This window comes from Macaca thibetana, chromosome 6, assembly GCF_024542745.1.
Source record: "Macaca thibetana thibetana isolate TM-01 chromosome 6, ASM2454274v1, whole genome shotgun sequence".
Taxonomy (NCBI): domain Eukaryota; kingdom Metazoa; phylum Chordata; class Mammalia; order Primates; family Cercopithecidae; genus Macaca; species Macaca thibetana.
In genome coordinates this window covers 142789094-142805330 of record NC_065583.1, presented here as the reverse complement: position 1 = coordinate 142805330, position 16237 = coordinate 142789094, and the positions used below count along the sequence as shown (strand labels likewise).

The 16237-nt window shown below is 37.7% G+C and overlaps 1 protein-coding gene across 2 annotated transcripts in view; it reads left to right on the top strand.

Moving 5' to 3' along the window:
- Positions 1-16237, top strand: part of OXCT1 (3-oxoacid CoA-transferase 1) — a 146611-nt gene that overhangs the window by 98376 nt on the left and 31998 nt on the right. For both annotated transcript variants that reach the window (XR_007726391.1, XM_050793457.1), the window contains one exon: positions 12963-13052. Coding sequence is in view for 1 of the 2 variants with exons in the window: in XM_050793457.1 (XP_050649414.1) it covers positions 12963-13052 (90 nt within the window). In the remaining variant the exon portion in view is untranslated. Of the gene's footprint in view, positions 1-12962; positions 13053-16237 lie in introns of those variants that run through there.

Genomic DNA, 16237 nt, shown 5'->3' with positions numbered 1-16237 from the left:
GTAGCTGGGGCTACAGGTGTGTGCCACCATGCCCGGCTAATTTTTGTATTTTTAGTAGAGATGGGGTTTTACCGTGTTAGCCAGGATGGTCTTGATCTCCTGACCTCGTGATCCACCCGCCTCCATTTCCCAAAGTGCTGGGATTACAGGTGTGAGCCCCTGCGCCTGACCCCGTGTTTATTTTTATGCTCGCATTGTTCCAGCTATAGTCATTGGGAGCTCTTTCAGGTTTTCTCCTGTACCTCTTTGGTGCCCTTCCATTCTTTTTGTTTTTCATTGAGCACTTCCTTACTTTCTGCTACTACAAGAGGCTCATCTTATTATTTCTTGTGCCCCTAGAGTCAACTTTTTCTTCAAAAGTCATTCTCTAATAAGAGAATGACATATAGAAAACCAAGATCTGGGTGCTAGGCATGCTTGTAGCTACTGGCCTATCGTTGCTTCTAGGCCTTCTCAATGGACAGAGCTATGTAATATATGCACACATACTAACTCATGCTCATGCAGTTTTAAATAATAAACAACTTTTCATTTTAGACCATTTTCCTAAGGATAGAGGAAAAAAGTAATTCCTTACTGAGTAACAGTCTCAAGGTGGTATCAACAGAATGTGCTTTCCTCCAAATACCAGACCTAGAAAATGGCATTCTTAGAATTAAAAATAGTGACATTTCAGCAATTACATCTCACCACCAAGTATCTGCGACACTTGAGTTCCAGACGAATGTGAATGAGGTCATATCTGCCATATAGCCATATAGTAATGTTGTAAAAGGAATAAAGTCCTCTCACTTACTGTAACTCCTGCTCCTCATCTGAGAATGTACTAGCTTTAACATGTACCTCAATGTAGGTCCCTATAAAATGAAATGGAAGTAACCAGGGATTTTACTCACAGGGATTTTAAAATACTGTTTTTTCACACATTTAACATTCATTCCTGCTACTATGAATGGTCAAAGTTATTGAAAACATCAAGATCAGAAATTTAAAAGGTCTCCTATGAAATTCAGGGAGTCGAAATAGCCTATCAAGAAATGAGTTAAACTTTGTATATTCCTTTATATCTTTTACCTCTTCTGATCTTTCTTTGTATTTCACTTTGAAAACAATTTTCCATTCTATTCTCAATTTTTCACTTTTTTGGGGAGTGGGGTGCGGTTGCGGGGGGATAGAGTCTCACTCTGTAGCCCAGGCTGTAGTGTGTTCGTTGGTATAATCATGGCTCAGTACAGCCTTGACCTCCTGAGCTCATGTGGTCCTCCCCCTTCAGCCTCCCAAGTAGCTCATACTACAGGTGCATGCAACCACACCCAGGTAATTTAATTATTATTATTATTATTATTTTTGTAGAGACAGGGTTTTACCATGTTGCCCAGGCTGATCTTGAACTCGCGGGCTCAAGTGATCTGCCTGCCTTGGCCTCCCAAAGTGCTGGGATTGCAGGCTTGAGCCACCATGCCCAGCTGTTCTCAGTAGTTTGATTTCTGCACCACCAAGTTCTTCACCAAAGCTTTTGTTTTACTACTACTTTTCTCTAAAGACACATCACTTTTTTTTCCCCATCTTAGAGATTGCCTGCACAGTTGACTTGAAAAGGTAAGGTAGAAATTAATGCTCTTTGAATCTCCTGTTATATCTTTCAAAAATATTAACTTTGTGGCAAATCCCCCAAAGTCATTCTTTTAACTGGTTTTGGTGTTGAAAGGAGAAATTGTGTTTTTCCTGCCTGTGATGATAGGACCCTCCCAGAGTGACATTGCTCTTCAGCATTCTCTGTTGCTGCCAGAGATGGGTCATTCTCACAAAGAGAATGTGCTTTTCCCTCTTGGGACTCAGACCTGAGACTCATTCCATGCCCCTAGTCTGTGTGGAATGATGTTACATAGGAGGCCCATGGTTCTCCTTGTCCTGAGAGTAGGGTACGCTTTCTTAGCAAACCAGAGGTTAGACCTGCCTCCACATATGAGAAGCACTGGATCCCTATTTCATAGAGTACGACTTGCACAGGAGGAACAAATTAAGACTCCAACACAGAGTTATCAATTTGCCATGAATGTCATAGCTATTAATTCCCAGTAGGTACTTAAGAGTCATTAAACGAGGTCATCAACTGAATCCAGAGGACATCGTGAGATAAACAGTAGTTATTAATTTAATGTAGAATCAAAATACTTTTGTATTCTTCCACCCAATCCTATAATACTTGCTTAATAGGGCACGTACATTTATTATACATAGCATGCTCTTTTGCAATTGCTCTTAACTGCTTTTTTTTTTTTAATCCTTAAAATTTATCGTCTGTGTTATTTTCTGATCCTTTCTATTGTGGAAAAAACACTGGTGATGATTTCGATTTATTAATGTTATTTCAGTCACTGTCTCTCTGTTTTGTTTTTTTTTTAATCTCATCCAGCTGTCAGTGATGGCAGTATAATTACAGTAAGTCTAATTGTCCTCTTAGAGCTTTGCAGACAGTGGGAGGAGGTGATGGAGCAAGTGTGTGCTGCCCGTGGTTGTAGTTCTCATTCCCTCCGCCTTCTCCCCAGCCAACCCACACCCTCTTTGAGGAATCAGAAAATAAACTTTCTGAGAACGACTATTTCCTGATGGCAAAAAAAATATTAATAATTTCATATTCCATGTAAACGAGTTGAGATTAATATATTTTAGTACATGCAGACACATAAATGATGTTTTTCCATTTGTATTTTAGTTTCCTATTTTGTAGTGACTGTTGGAGACCTAAAATTATAAACCTTTAAAAAATCATGTGATAGTAATTGTGATCTTTTAAACCTCACCATTAGAGCATAGGTTGAACCAACCACATGAAATTCCTATATTTGCAGGTCATACTCCTATGTGGGCAATTTCATATGATTCTAATATATTTCTCTCAGTGATTCAGTGGAAGGAAGAAAATAAATTATCCTTGAATTTTTAAATATGTAATTTATTCTGTTTCTGGGTAGTATACAGGCCCAGACGCTCCAGTGCTTAGCTGTATTCAATAAACTCAATTAAATAACTTAGAGTACCTTTTTATTTATCCTGAAACACTTGGTCAAGCTCTCTCCATCAGTGCCTTTTGTAAGAGGCCTGATAAAACAAGGTGAACTCACTTAGCCAGATTGTCTGATGTTTATTTTCATCTCTATAGTATTATGAATAGACTCTATGAAAACTGCAACTACAGCTTCAGAACAGAGCTAGGAGTATGTTTTTCTCTTGCTGTCCATTTTCAAAATCTAACAAATAGATCAGAGTGTTAGTCTATGTGACCTTATACAAAGAGCTTAACCAATCCAAAGTGCCTTAATAACAACGAAAAAACTTTGTCACATATTGATTGTACCTTAAGAAGAGAAAATACATTGGTTTCATAGTTCTAACTGTTAACTTAATAAATGCTTATTAATTTCCTATACAAAGGTGGAGTTAATTACCTTGTATAATTAGTGACAATTTTATATGCATTGGAATTTTTTCTTGGAGCGATGAGGTTTCATAAGTGAACTATGGAGACTCTCTTGAATGGTATTTACACTTTACAAAATGAGATAAATTAGTGTAATTAATAGCTAGGAACAGAACTCATTTTTCTTATTTGAAGTTAATTGATTTCTTTAAGAATCAAACCTATTACATTTGTGACATTTTCTAGCCTGCATAAAGTGGTTGGTCTGGACTGTCTTACGATAGATGAATGAAGACTCTGATCATGGTAATAAAATGAGTTTCACTTACACCAGGATCATTTTTGTTTGTTCAGGTTCATTTGCAATAGACAATGTGTTAGAGAAACTTGATGTGGTTTTGGTATAGTTTCTGGTATAAACTAGTATAGATAGTTTCTGTAAAGTAAATTTTTATTTTCAGATATTCTGCCTGGAATCAGAAAATAGCACATTTATCAGATCCAATGTATGTAATTATAAAATCATTTTGAATTGATACACAACAGTGCTTCTGTTATTTATTATAATGGAATTTATTCTTTTGCCCTTCTAAGGGAAAAAATGAACTTTACCCTTTGTGAATGTTGAAAGAAAACAGAAGTGGTAGCTTTAGGATTTTAGAATTTGCATTTTTTATTTCATTTGGCTGCAGAAACATTGAGAGGGTTTTCAAGACCTATGAGCTATTCAAAAGCAGGAGTTTTGTATGCTTAGTGAAAAGCACGGAACACCTAATAGGTTTTAAGTAGATGCTTAGTTAATGACTAATAATTGAGGTATCCAGTTTCTTAGGACTTTTCCTTGGGTGTCTTATAAATGATTTTTCTCCCCACTTGAAAAAACAAATTCAGTGTACTTCAGATATTTATTAAATAACATTTATTTAACATTCAGCACTGAAGAAGATATAAAACAAAAAAATGTCCTTAGTAGGGTCAATTTTGAAGGACATCATGTTCTCTTCTCTATAACTGCGACTTCCTGAGGTGAAGTTTTAATTTTACTTTTTATTTTAGCCACCTCTTTTTTTTTCTTCTTGCTATTATTTTCTCTGTAATGTCCCTAGCTTTGATTACTCTCATTAGCACACCTTAATATCCTTTTGATTCTGTATTTTTTAGAAACAAACTTTTACTTGAAGATGGAATTCAGTTTTACTTAAATACATACTGAAAACAATCTATTATGTATCAGTAACTGCACTGGGTTGAAGATGAACAGGGAAGGCAAAGGACTTATAGTCTAATAAATAATGAGCAAGGGCTGGGCATGGTGGCTCACTCCTGTAATCCCCGCACTTTGGGAGGCCAAGGCAGTTCGACCAGCTGAGGTCAGGAGTTTGGGACCAGCCTGACCAACATGGTGAAATCCCGTCTCTACTAAAAACACAAAAATTAGTGGGGCGTGGTGGGCACATGCCTGTAACCCCAGCTACTCGGGAGGCTCAGGCACGTGAATCGCTTGAATCCAGGAGGCAGAGGTTGCAGTGATCTGAGATCCCACCACTGTACTCCAGCCTGGGCAACAGAGCAAGACTCCATCTCAAAAATAATAATAGTAATAATAATGAGCAAGATGATATCTTATGTCTGCGATAGGTGATTTTTTTTTTTAAATTGAGACAGGGTCACTCTCTGTCACCCAGGTTGGAGTGCAGTGGCTGCTCACTGCGGCCTCGACTTGCTGGGCTCAAGTGATTTTCCTACCTCAGCCTCTTGAGTAGCTGGGACCACAGGCACACATCACCACATCTAGCTGAGGTTTTTTTGTTTTTGTTTTTGTTTTTTTTCTTGGCAGAGATAGGGTCTTTCTGTATTGCCCAGGCTGGTCTTAAACTCCCGGGCTCAAGTGATCCTCCTACATGTCCAGATTACAGGTGTGAACTGCCATACCTGGCCCTTTGACAGGTGATCTTGATTAGGCATAGGCACTGATTAATCAGAACAGATGTGAGAAATCAGAGCACTTGTAGTCATAGCTCCATGGGGTCTTGGAGGCTCCCTATTGTGTTTTTAATTGCTAAATTTGCGGGGAAGAGTGGTTAGAGAGAAGGGAGAAGGTGTCTTATAAGGGAGAGGTCATAACTACTTGTATGGCCTTGCCACTACCTGCCAGTACAACATCAGCCCTGATCTTAAAGCTGCGGCAAATTTTAAAATGGGAATATGCAAGGATGCTGTGAGAGGTTCCTAAAATAATCATGTGGATAGCGTGGGACAGAGATCTGTGAACACTTCCTGAGAGAAGTCATCATGATTTGATACAAAAAGAATAAGCCAAAGCTCACTTGATAGTATGAAGCAGAAACCTCAAGGCATGTGGGAGCATATGCTGTGTACAAGCAACTCACTATTCCTGTCATGGAAATGGGAACTGGGGTGTGAGGAAATGAAGAGGGGAGGGGCCAGGTTATCACAGGCCTTGAATGCCAGGCTGAGGTGCTTGGACTTTACCCTGAATGACTGAAGGGTTTTATGCAGAGGAGCAACGTATTCAGATGTGCATTTTAGAGAGGCGGTTTTTGTGGCTGCAAGTTGGACAGAGAGGGACAAAGCTGGACACAGGTTGACCAGTAGGAAGACTACTATAACTCTTTAGGGAGAAATCATGGGGATCTTAGCTAGGATGAGAAAAGGTCAAGTTCAAGAAATGTTGGGAGAAGTGGAGTTCTTAGTAGTTGAGTGACTGATTGGATGTGGATTATGAGGGAGAGGCAGGAGACAAGGAGGTTTCTGATTTGGATCTTGAGGTGGATGATTGGCCATTAACTGATCTAGGAAATTTGCAGGTGGGTGAGATTTGCCTTTATAAAGATACTTAATTTAGTTGGGATCATATTGAGCTGAGGCATGTATTAATATAACAGAAGTTTTTATTTCTCATTCACCTAGAACCAAATGAGTATCCCTAATTGTCAGTCAGCTTTCTTCTGTGCAGTACTTTAGGGATTGAGATTCCTTCCATCCTATGGCTCCACCATTTTCAACTTGTAGTTTGCAGAAGGTAGAAGAATGTGGAGGATTGTTCTTGCAGGGTTTTATGGTCCAGCCCTGGAAGTAGTATACATCACTTTCACTTTCCATTGTCCAAAACTTATTCCATGTGACCAATTGTAACTTCAAGGAAGGCTGGAAAATGTAGCTTAACTATGAGCTCAGGAATAAAGGAACAATTTTGGGAATCAGTTAACAGGATGTGCCACAGGGTGACAGGGACACTTTTGGATACTGAAGTCTGAAACTTGGAGGAAAGACCTTAGCTGGAAATGTGGTTTTAGGACTCATCAGAGACGGGGCAGTTCATATTATGAAACTAGATGAAGTCACTCTTGGAGAACAAGTAAACAAGAGCTGAGGACAGGGCTGTTAATTTGGCCAACATATAAAGTCTTCTGAGAAAAAGGATGCTAGGTAGAAAACTAAAAGCCTCAATAGCAGTAGGAGGAACCAGGACTATAGAAGACCCTAAGTGGAGAGTTTCAAGGAGTGAATGGAAGACACTGTGATTGCAATAGATAGATACAGGAATGTAGTAAAGTAAACCCACAAGGTGTCTGTTGAATCAGATGATTAACTATTAGAGACATGACTGAGTAGATTTCTCACTTCGAGGGCACAGTCAAGCAGAAACAAGATTTTCTCTCTCCAGGGAATTAGCAGAGAGTAGCTGTGGAGAGAGGATGGAGAAACTGGAGGAATGGGGCTAATTGATGACATACAGGGTCTCTGAGAGAACAGGAACAAAAGAGCTTATTAAAATAAAAGTTTGAGTTTATCAGAATACTGCTCTTTTGACATGCTTTTTTGAAAAGCCCATATGATGATTGATAACTGATTTTTATTGTAAGTAATTTTTCTAACCTAACAATAGAGAATGTAATTATATTTCTCGTTCCATATTAGTTGGTTTACATAATCAATTCACCTGTCCTAAAAAATGCAATTAATCTTTGAAAAGAACTGTTTTTGGTTTTTTAAAAGAAAATATAACACAGAAAAGAGAAATATTCTTATGTAACTGTGCTGTAACTTTGCTATATTATGGCAAATTTTAAGTCTCTTATTTTTCCTAGAGAAAGGAGTTTATAACCTGTATATGTTTAAATTATTATCTTTCTCAGTTTTTTTTTCTCTCCTACTCTTTAGGAGCATGCTTAGAGGACTATTTCTTTTATAGAGCATTTTTTAATAATGGGGAAGACAGATATAAAGAGGCTTACATTTAGATTGATGAGGTGGGTACTTAATGTTCTGGTATTTAATATTGAGCAATAAGAGCTAGTTTTATTAATAAATCATTCTACAACATCTTTCTCTGTGACTTCCAATAGATTCACACTTTCTACTATGGCATATAGCATTACTTTAAAATGCTTTTAAAATTGTTTCTATGTATTATAAATTGTTTCTCACTTAAGACCAGAATATTTAGAGGTAACATCTGGAAATGAACCATTACTGTCTATGTACTAATGATAAAGGTGATGTCAAGAATGATTTTCAGTGTGTTCTGTACTTTATTTTAAATAGCATTTCACAGAACCTTTCAAATGCATTCATTTTTCCTTTTTGTAAAATCCATAAAATATCACCAAAGGTCATGTTTACAACTTGAATTCCTGTTTTTTTTTTTTTTTTGGAGGGGGGTAGTACAATGTAATATTTATACTTTGATGTGTTGACTTTTTAATGTTACTGCATTTATAATAGTTTTTCTCCTACTTTCTTTAAAATTCTAGTATTAGGAAATAGGATCAAAGTAGATGAAATTATTGATTTCAACTTAAATCTATTTTCTAGAAAAAGGTGGATCATCATATTCATCTTTTATTTCTAATTCCTATCTTTGTGCCTGGTTTATAATAGCCTCTGAGTAAATACTTGTGAATTGAGGATACTTGAATCAGTATCTTTAGAAAGGTTGTATAATTGTTGTAATGGAGTATGCGGCATTGCTAGCTCATTTTATTGCAGAATCTTTCCATACTTGATATCAGGGTCAATCCTTAACAGCAAAAAGATGAGTTGGCTATGAAATGAGCATCCAGCAATCATCTCTCCATTATGCTAGCCAGAACGCATTTCAGAACTAGAGTTGAATCATTTAAGAAATGTATGTTTGCTGATGAGATTTCAAAGAAAGCCATACTTTGTGTCATGCTGGCCCAATGCTTCAATCATGCCCAGAAGCTCTTCTTCATTATAGGCCTATTTTCCCCAAGTATAACTTTCCCTCTGTGACTTATTTAAAGGTATATTTTTAGCTCCTTAATCTCCCCGTTTTATCAGCTTCTTGTTTTGTATGTTGAATAGGATGTTGAATTTTGGGGATGAAGATGAGGGATGGGGGTGGAATCTGTATTCCCCTGTTCAGCTATTCCCTTAACTTGTAGTGCTCTCATCTTCTCAAAATTCTTTCCATTCATTCATTCACTCACTCATTTTATTCACTCAGAAATCATGTTGTACCTCTGCAAAATGTCAAGTAGTGTGTTGGACATCTGGATAGAAAGGTGAATTACTGTGCTTAGCACAGCATCTGGCATAGTCACCTCACTCAGAGAGCAGTAGTAAAATGTCCCCTTAAGAGCCTTGCTCAGATCCCCTTCCATTGTGCAGCTATAACAGTTCTAATTTGACACCGAATTCTCACCCTTACATATAATTGGGGTGCCACTTTAATATATTAGTCATGCTAGCTTCTGTAACAAATAAACCCTTCAGTTTGAGTGGCTTAGCACCCTGTGCACTTATGTTTTACTCATATTGAATGGTGCAATGTGGTTCCAAAGAAGTGGTCTGTACAACAGATGGTCCTTTAAGGACCAAGGCTGAAGGAAACTCGGCCATCTTCCAAAGTCGCTTTGGATGTCAGCATCCAAATTGCAGAAGGTGAAAAAACATGAAGAATTGCATGAAAGAGATTTTTGTAGGCCAGTCTGAAAATCATAGATATCACCTCCATTTTTTCCATTGTCTGGAACTCAGGCACATGGCCACTCCTCACTGGAATAGAGATCTGGGAGATGCAAGTAGTGGCATCCCAAAAGAATGCCTAGCTAAGCTGGAGTGAAGCATGATGATGCATTTCCTGCTTTTGTCAGGGAGTATGCCTTGTATAACCCTGTTTTGTTTTCCTGCTGGCATAAATAGAACGGCTTTTCTTCTTTTTAGTAATTGACTGTCTCAGAAATCCTTTGTGAATTAAAATGGAAGGAAATATTTTATTTTCTGTTTCCAATACAATGAACACGCTAAAAGCAGGAAAATCAGATATTTGAAGTTTTTCTGTAACCTGCTAGAAATGCTATTAGAAGATACTGCTCTTTTCTTTCACAGTATTGCTCTTCTCAGCTGACGGGCTACTTTTGTGAATCCTCTCATTTGTGAATCTCCCTGAGCTACTTCCTTCCCTGCCTGCTTCCCCAGCCACAGTCAGCAATTGCATCCTCAGTGTTATACGTTTGTTGGTTTAATTCATTCATCCACTCACTCTTCCAAATATTTATCATGGAGAGAAGGAGAAAAAGAGGGAAGAGAGGAAAAGAGAACAGTTGAAATTCATTGTGATTGCTTTACATACCGAATAGTACAAAGGCTTAGGGAAAAGACACTTATCTCTACTTTGTGATAGGAGAGAGATGAAAATGTTCCTTTTAGAGGAAGGAATTGTAGTCTGAGTCTTTTAGTATTCATGGATACTTTTCCTTCCATAGGCAACAAGCTTTTCCAGAAGAACCTTGTTCTTCTCTAGCACGCTAGTACAGAGCCACACTTAAACTAGATATTCAGTAAGTTGAATTGATTGAAGATAAGTGAATACATTTATAAACTCTATTTATTACACATTTGCATACATCATCTCATACAGTGCTCACCACAGCTCTATGGTAGGACAGATATTCTTATTCCCGGTGTATAGATAATGAACCCAAATTCAGAGAGATTTGGTGTTTTGCCATTGCATAGTTAACAGGATAGATCTCCGGTGTTCTGCACCTAATCTTGTGCATTTTTCACTCTTGGAAAAAAGCATTAAATTTAAGAATCAAAATAGTGCTGTAAAGGTTGTAACATGTGCTTTGGGGATGAGACATCAAGCCAGCTGAATCTCTTTGAGTGAAGGCTATTCACTTATATTGAATCAAGAGTGTTTTCAACAAAAACAGACATGCTTGGTCCTACCGTGTTTTATAGTGTGTTATATTCTTGCCAGCACAGTGGTTCATACCCTGCAGGGCCTCTATACATATTTCTAAACTAATTTACAGTAATTTAAACTGTATAAATCAGATTCATCTAAATTGGACAGGCTTCCTTCTCGTTAGAGGCTGGCATAAGTTTTTACCTATGTAACCATTGTGGCACAGGGGACAGAATTTGCTTGTGATATTCTAATTCAGGGACTTTTTTTAATTCAAGGAGTTTTTAACTCTCTAGCTTGGTTTCTGGTTTTCTTTGGCTGCTGCCTTTTCATTCTTCCAGCGCTCGCCCCCTCAGTCTGCCAAGGACACTATGTATAGAAGCTGAGACTGCTTGGATGTTCTTACCATAGCAGATTGACACATTTTATCATAGGGTTGCTTTAGTGTCTTTTGTTGCTCTACAAATCTCAAACTTTCTCATTAGAGTTTGATAGACATTGATTGCTTCCATCTCTCACTTATTTATATTTTGTACCATATCAGTGTTCTCTACAGAAATATTATGACCAACCTAATAAATTGGCCCCCAGTTTATTAAGGTTGCAGCTAAGAATGAAGGCATTGCTTATAGAAATTTAAAAGTATGCATTTGCACATTATGTTCTGCTTCAAACTGTCTGAAACCAGGCTCATCTTGTACTCTGCACTTCTTTCCCCTGCCACCCGCATCCCTTGCCCCCTACCTGTTGCCAGCTGCCATCTATCTTATTTATTGACAGACTCCAAACCACAAAACTGTGGTGACTACTTCTTTTCTTTATACTGCTCATCTAATTCATGTTCATGTTCTGTTTCATTGACCTGTAAAATGTCTCCGAAGTCATGGAATTCGAGACCCTGTTTTAAAGGCATGTTGAGTGCGTTTCCTGATCTCCTTATAGCTCTACCATTATCAAAAAGGAGCTAAAAGCCCTCTAAGACTTTACTGGCAAATCAGCAACAGGACTTGGGCTAAAAAACAGATAAAATGTTAAGGAGGTTTCAGTTCAAAGACATTTCTCTTCAATATACTTGAGTAAGAATCATTTTACCATCTCTGGAAACACTTGCTTTTTCCAAACTCTGTAACTAGGAGATAGAATAGATGGAGGGACTTTTTCAGAGCATGTGGTACATAGAAGGTGGTTGGTAAAATGTGTAATGAAAGAAGGGATGGCCAAATGATCAAAAATAGAATGATAATGGTGAAATGCTCCTGAACTCGGTTTCTGTGTTCTGTTTTTGCTTAGCAACCATGTTTTTCATTTTATTTTTCTAAGAGCAAGATAAATGCCAAATGTTAGACAGAGCCACCTTTCTTATTAGCCATTACTAGAAAAACACCATTAATGCCTCAGCCTACTACTACATAATGGAATTTTAATCTGCAGGAAATCCAAGAGTACTTTAGAAAGTGCCCTTAATTGAAGACTCAGTAGAGTTGATTGTGTTTATTTTTTTTTATTTTTATTTTTTATTATACTTTAAGTTCTAGAGTACATGTGCATAACGTGCAGGTTTGTTGCATATGTATACTTTTGCCATGTTGGTGTGCTGCACCCATCAACTTGTCAGCCAGCACCCATCAACTCGTCATTTACATCAGGTATAGCTCCCAGTGCAATCCCTCCCCCCTCCCCCCTCCCTGTGATAGGCCCCAGTGTGTGATGTTCCCCTTCCCGAGTCCAAGTGATCTCATTGTTCAGTTCCCACCTATGAGTAAGAACACGCGGTGTTTGGTTTTCTGTTCTTGCGATAGTTTTCTGAGAATGATGGTTTCCAGCTGCATCCATGTCCCTACAAAGGACACAAACTCATCCTTTTTTATGGCTGCATAGTATTCCATGGTGTATATGTGCCACATTTTCTTAATCCAGTCTGTCACTGATGGACATTTGGGTTGATTCCAAGTCTTTGCTATTGTGAATAGTGCCGCAATAAAGATTGTGTTTAAAAAGAAAGAAGTGGATGTCAGGGGTGTTTGGATTTCAATCTGATACTATAATAATAGTTATGTCCTGGAATTCTGGAAAGGTTTTTATTTTTTTTTTAATCCACTGATTGTCTTATTGCTAAAATGTCAAGAAAATCATATTAGCCACACTTAATAAAAGTGACGTAATGTTTATCCTTAACTTTACCCTTCAACCACAGAATAATAGAATGACAGAATATTACGTTATAAGACTTCAAGCACTAAGCAATGAAGGACAATGAGTTTTTAATGATTCTAGTAGGTTATTTTTTGCAAGTTAATTTTGTTCTGGCACATACAAAAGAAGTGAAAGATACAGAGCTATTTATTTTTTGTTTTGCAGGGGAAGATGGTGAAAGGAATGGGAGGTGCTATGGATTTAGTGTCCAGTGCCAAAACCAAAGTGGTGGTCACCATGGAGCATTCTGCAAAGGTAAGATATACTATGCTCCCCAAATACTGCTTTTGGAAATTTACAATACATCAAAACCCAGTGTACCACCAGGTCACCTAACTGTGGATTTTATTTTCTCTGGCTCGTTCAAGGTGATAGCATTTACATTTGAGAGAAAAAGATGACAAAAACAGTTATTATTTAGCTAAATAGTTGTTTAACTTTGAGTGAAACCAAATATCAGCGTGTTCTTCAAATATTTGTCCTGCATACATATTAAAAGTAAAAGCTTCAATATCTCCAAAGGAAGTGAAAAGATATTGGTATGGATATGCTGATTCAGGTTTTAAGATGATTATTGTGGTTGCTATCTGTGAGTGAAATGAAAAGCCACAACAGAACACACGTCTTAACAACAGTTATTTTCAAATGGACCATATGGCCTTCAAAGCTGTGAGATGCCGTATCCAGAAGATGTTACAAAATAATGGACTAGGTGATAGCTCTTTTATTTTGATAAATCATTAAATGTTTGAGTGCCTATTTCATGCTAGGCATGCTAAGGTGTGGCAGCGACCAAAACTGGACAAAAATTACTGATCTCATGAAGCTTACATTCAGTGTTTTTCTTCTTCCTTCACGTTGAAATAATAATAGCTACCATTTTTTAGTGTTTACTCTGTGCCAACAATACACCAAGCTCTGTGTATATGTATGAGCCCATGAACTTGATATCGGTGTTCTTAGTATGTCCAGAAACAGAGCTTTAGAGGTTAAGTAACTTGCCTGAAGTAGTAGAGCTCTGATTAGACCTGGTGTCTCTGATTCCAAAGCCCAGTTGTCTCACCAAGGAACTATCAGTGTAAGTTTCTTCCTTGTTCCTGACTCAGTGTCTTTGAACGAACTGAGCTTAATTGTCTTCCTAACCTGAATCCATTGACTTCTGCTGATTTGAAAAGTTGATATTGAGTGCTTTCTTCATCTTCTTTGCCTTCTCTTCATCTTCCTTTATTATTTATCATTCTTAGTTTTAAAATAAAATCTACCTCTTCTCACTTTGAGACCTGCTAATCTGAGTGGAAATGACAGTTCATTTGCCCTCTTCTTGTTTAGTGATGCAGCATTATGTTAAAGCACGGAACTAGAAGATTCACATCCCACCCGCTTCCCCTGTGAAGTTTGGTTACAGAGAAATGAATGCCACAAAATGATTTTGTTGTGAAAACAGCTATAAATGTGTGTTATCATAAATTGTTTAGTAAACAGTGGGAGGTGAGCAGTGGTGCATAAATATGGAACAATAGAAATGGAACCAACACAGGTGACTTATGAGAATGCCTTGCAAATCATCCAAAACACTTCATTTCAGAGGCAAGAAGATGCTAAGCATGCAAATCAAATCCAAATCTTTTCTGGAACATAATGTCTATTTGGAAAAAACTCTTTCAGACTTTCTTTTTGTTGTTAACCTTACTGTTGACACACGAAGGCACTGAAGTTCAACTTATTTTAGTTTATTTTTGTGTACTCATTTTTAAAACATTAGGCCTATATTTTGCAAATTCTTTTCTTCCCCCCAAGTCCTTTCTTTCTCCTCAGCTGGAATTTCTGGTAGAGGAAAATAAATGGTGTCACCAACTTCAGACTAGAAATATCTTATTAAAGCTTTCCACAGAAGAAAGATCATATTTTTTACCTCTTTCCTTCTGTCAGTGGGGAAATTAGCATTGAGTTTTAGAACAGAATTGAAATCAGGTATTTTTCCATAGATAAGTTTCATTTCAACAAGGCAATAAAACAATGTACTTCTGACTAAAATAATAGTAATGATTTATTCACACTTAACCTTTGAAAACTAATCAACACTTTCTCTTCTCACCACCCTCTCATTTTACTTGTGGCCCTCGAATATGTAGCTGCTACTATTTTGTTCATCTGGACTCACGGTTACTGGCCCAGCTCACAGGAAGACAGGGAACCTGCTATTTCTTTTTTGCATCTTTTGCTTTTGTTAAAAGTTGAGAGGAGCTGGGAAAGAGGTAGGGAAGAGAGGTTGTTCACTCTTGGTAACCTCTCCAGTTAAGGATCTGTTCTCTTAGACATGCCAGGTAACTTCTGCTGCCTTATGATTAAGTGAACAGCCTAGGGGAGCAATCTCTAGGGTTTTGTAAGACATGGGAGTAAAGTTTGCAAAGAAGGATTAAAACCTGAGAAATATAGTCTTGTATTCTTGTGCTGCTGTTTTTGTTTGTTCATTTGTTTTGTTTTGTTTTTTTCTGTAAGTGGATGGAGCTATTAACTGGTTTTGGGGTAGGGCTACCTTTTTCCTTATCTATAAGGTTACAGTTAAGTTACAGGTTGTTTATAAATATAGCATTACCTGACTGGAAAAATGTGTTTTTTGTTGTTATTTTAATAAGACAAAAGAAAACTCTTGCAACCAGTTACTGCCTTTAGTTCAAACTCCAGCACCTTCTAAAACCTGAGACCTGACTACCTACGGGTGCTCCTCTGGAGTAACACCTGCCCTTAGACTACCTCTGCAACGTATGTCAGGCACACGGGCAGACTGGCATTGTAACTTGATTTTCATTTAAGACTAGACATCAGAGTTGCAGGCAAAGTTTTAAAGTAGGCAAAATTTTTTTTGGCGTCCAGCCACCTGTCTTCTTAAGCTTCTTTTTCATTTCTAAGTATATCTTATCTTCTGCCCTTTAAAAATGAGAAGAAAGGAAAGGAGTAATAAGCTGAGTCCTTACCAGGTGGAGATGCTGTGCTTGGCACTGCATATGCTTAATCTCATTGATCCTCTGAAGTAAGGTTGAGATATGGGTATTAAGAAGCTTATCCAGGAAAGTGACAGAGCTCGAGTTTGATTCAGTGTGGTGCAGCCTGTGTTCATACTGCACTATGTCACATCCTCACAAAGCTACCTCTGCACCAGCGTCCCAGCCACATCTGCCCTTTTGGGAAGCTTCAGGTTTTTTTTTTCCATTTTCCCTGGACAAAGCTCTCTTTGCTTAGATGAGACTTACATCAGCAACGTGTTTAAAAGAAAATAACCCAAAAATCTAATTATATCTTCTAGTACCTATCTCCATTTCTTCCTTTTTGCATTAGACTCCTTTCTGTTTTATCCGGGCACACAGATAAACCCAGTGACTGGCTACATTTCCTAGCCTTCCTGTGCATAGATACATCCATGCTACCAAGTTTGGGTCAGT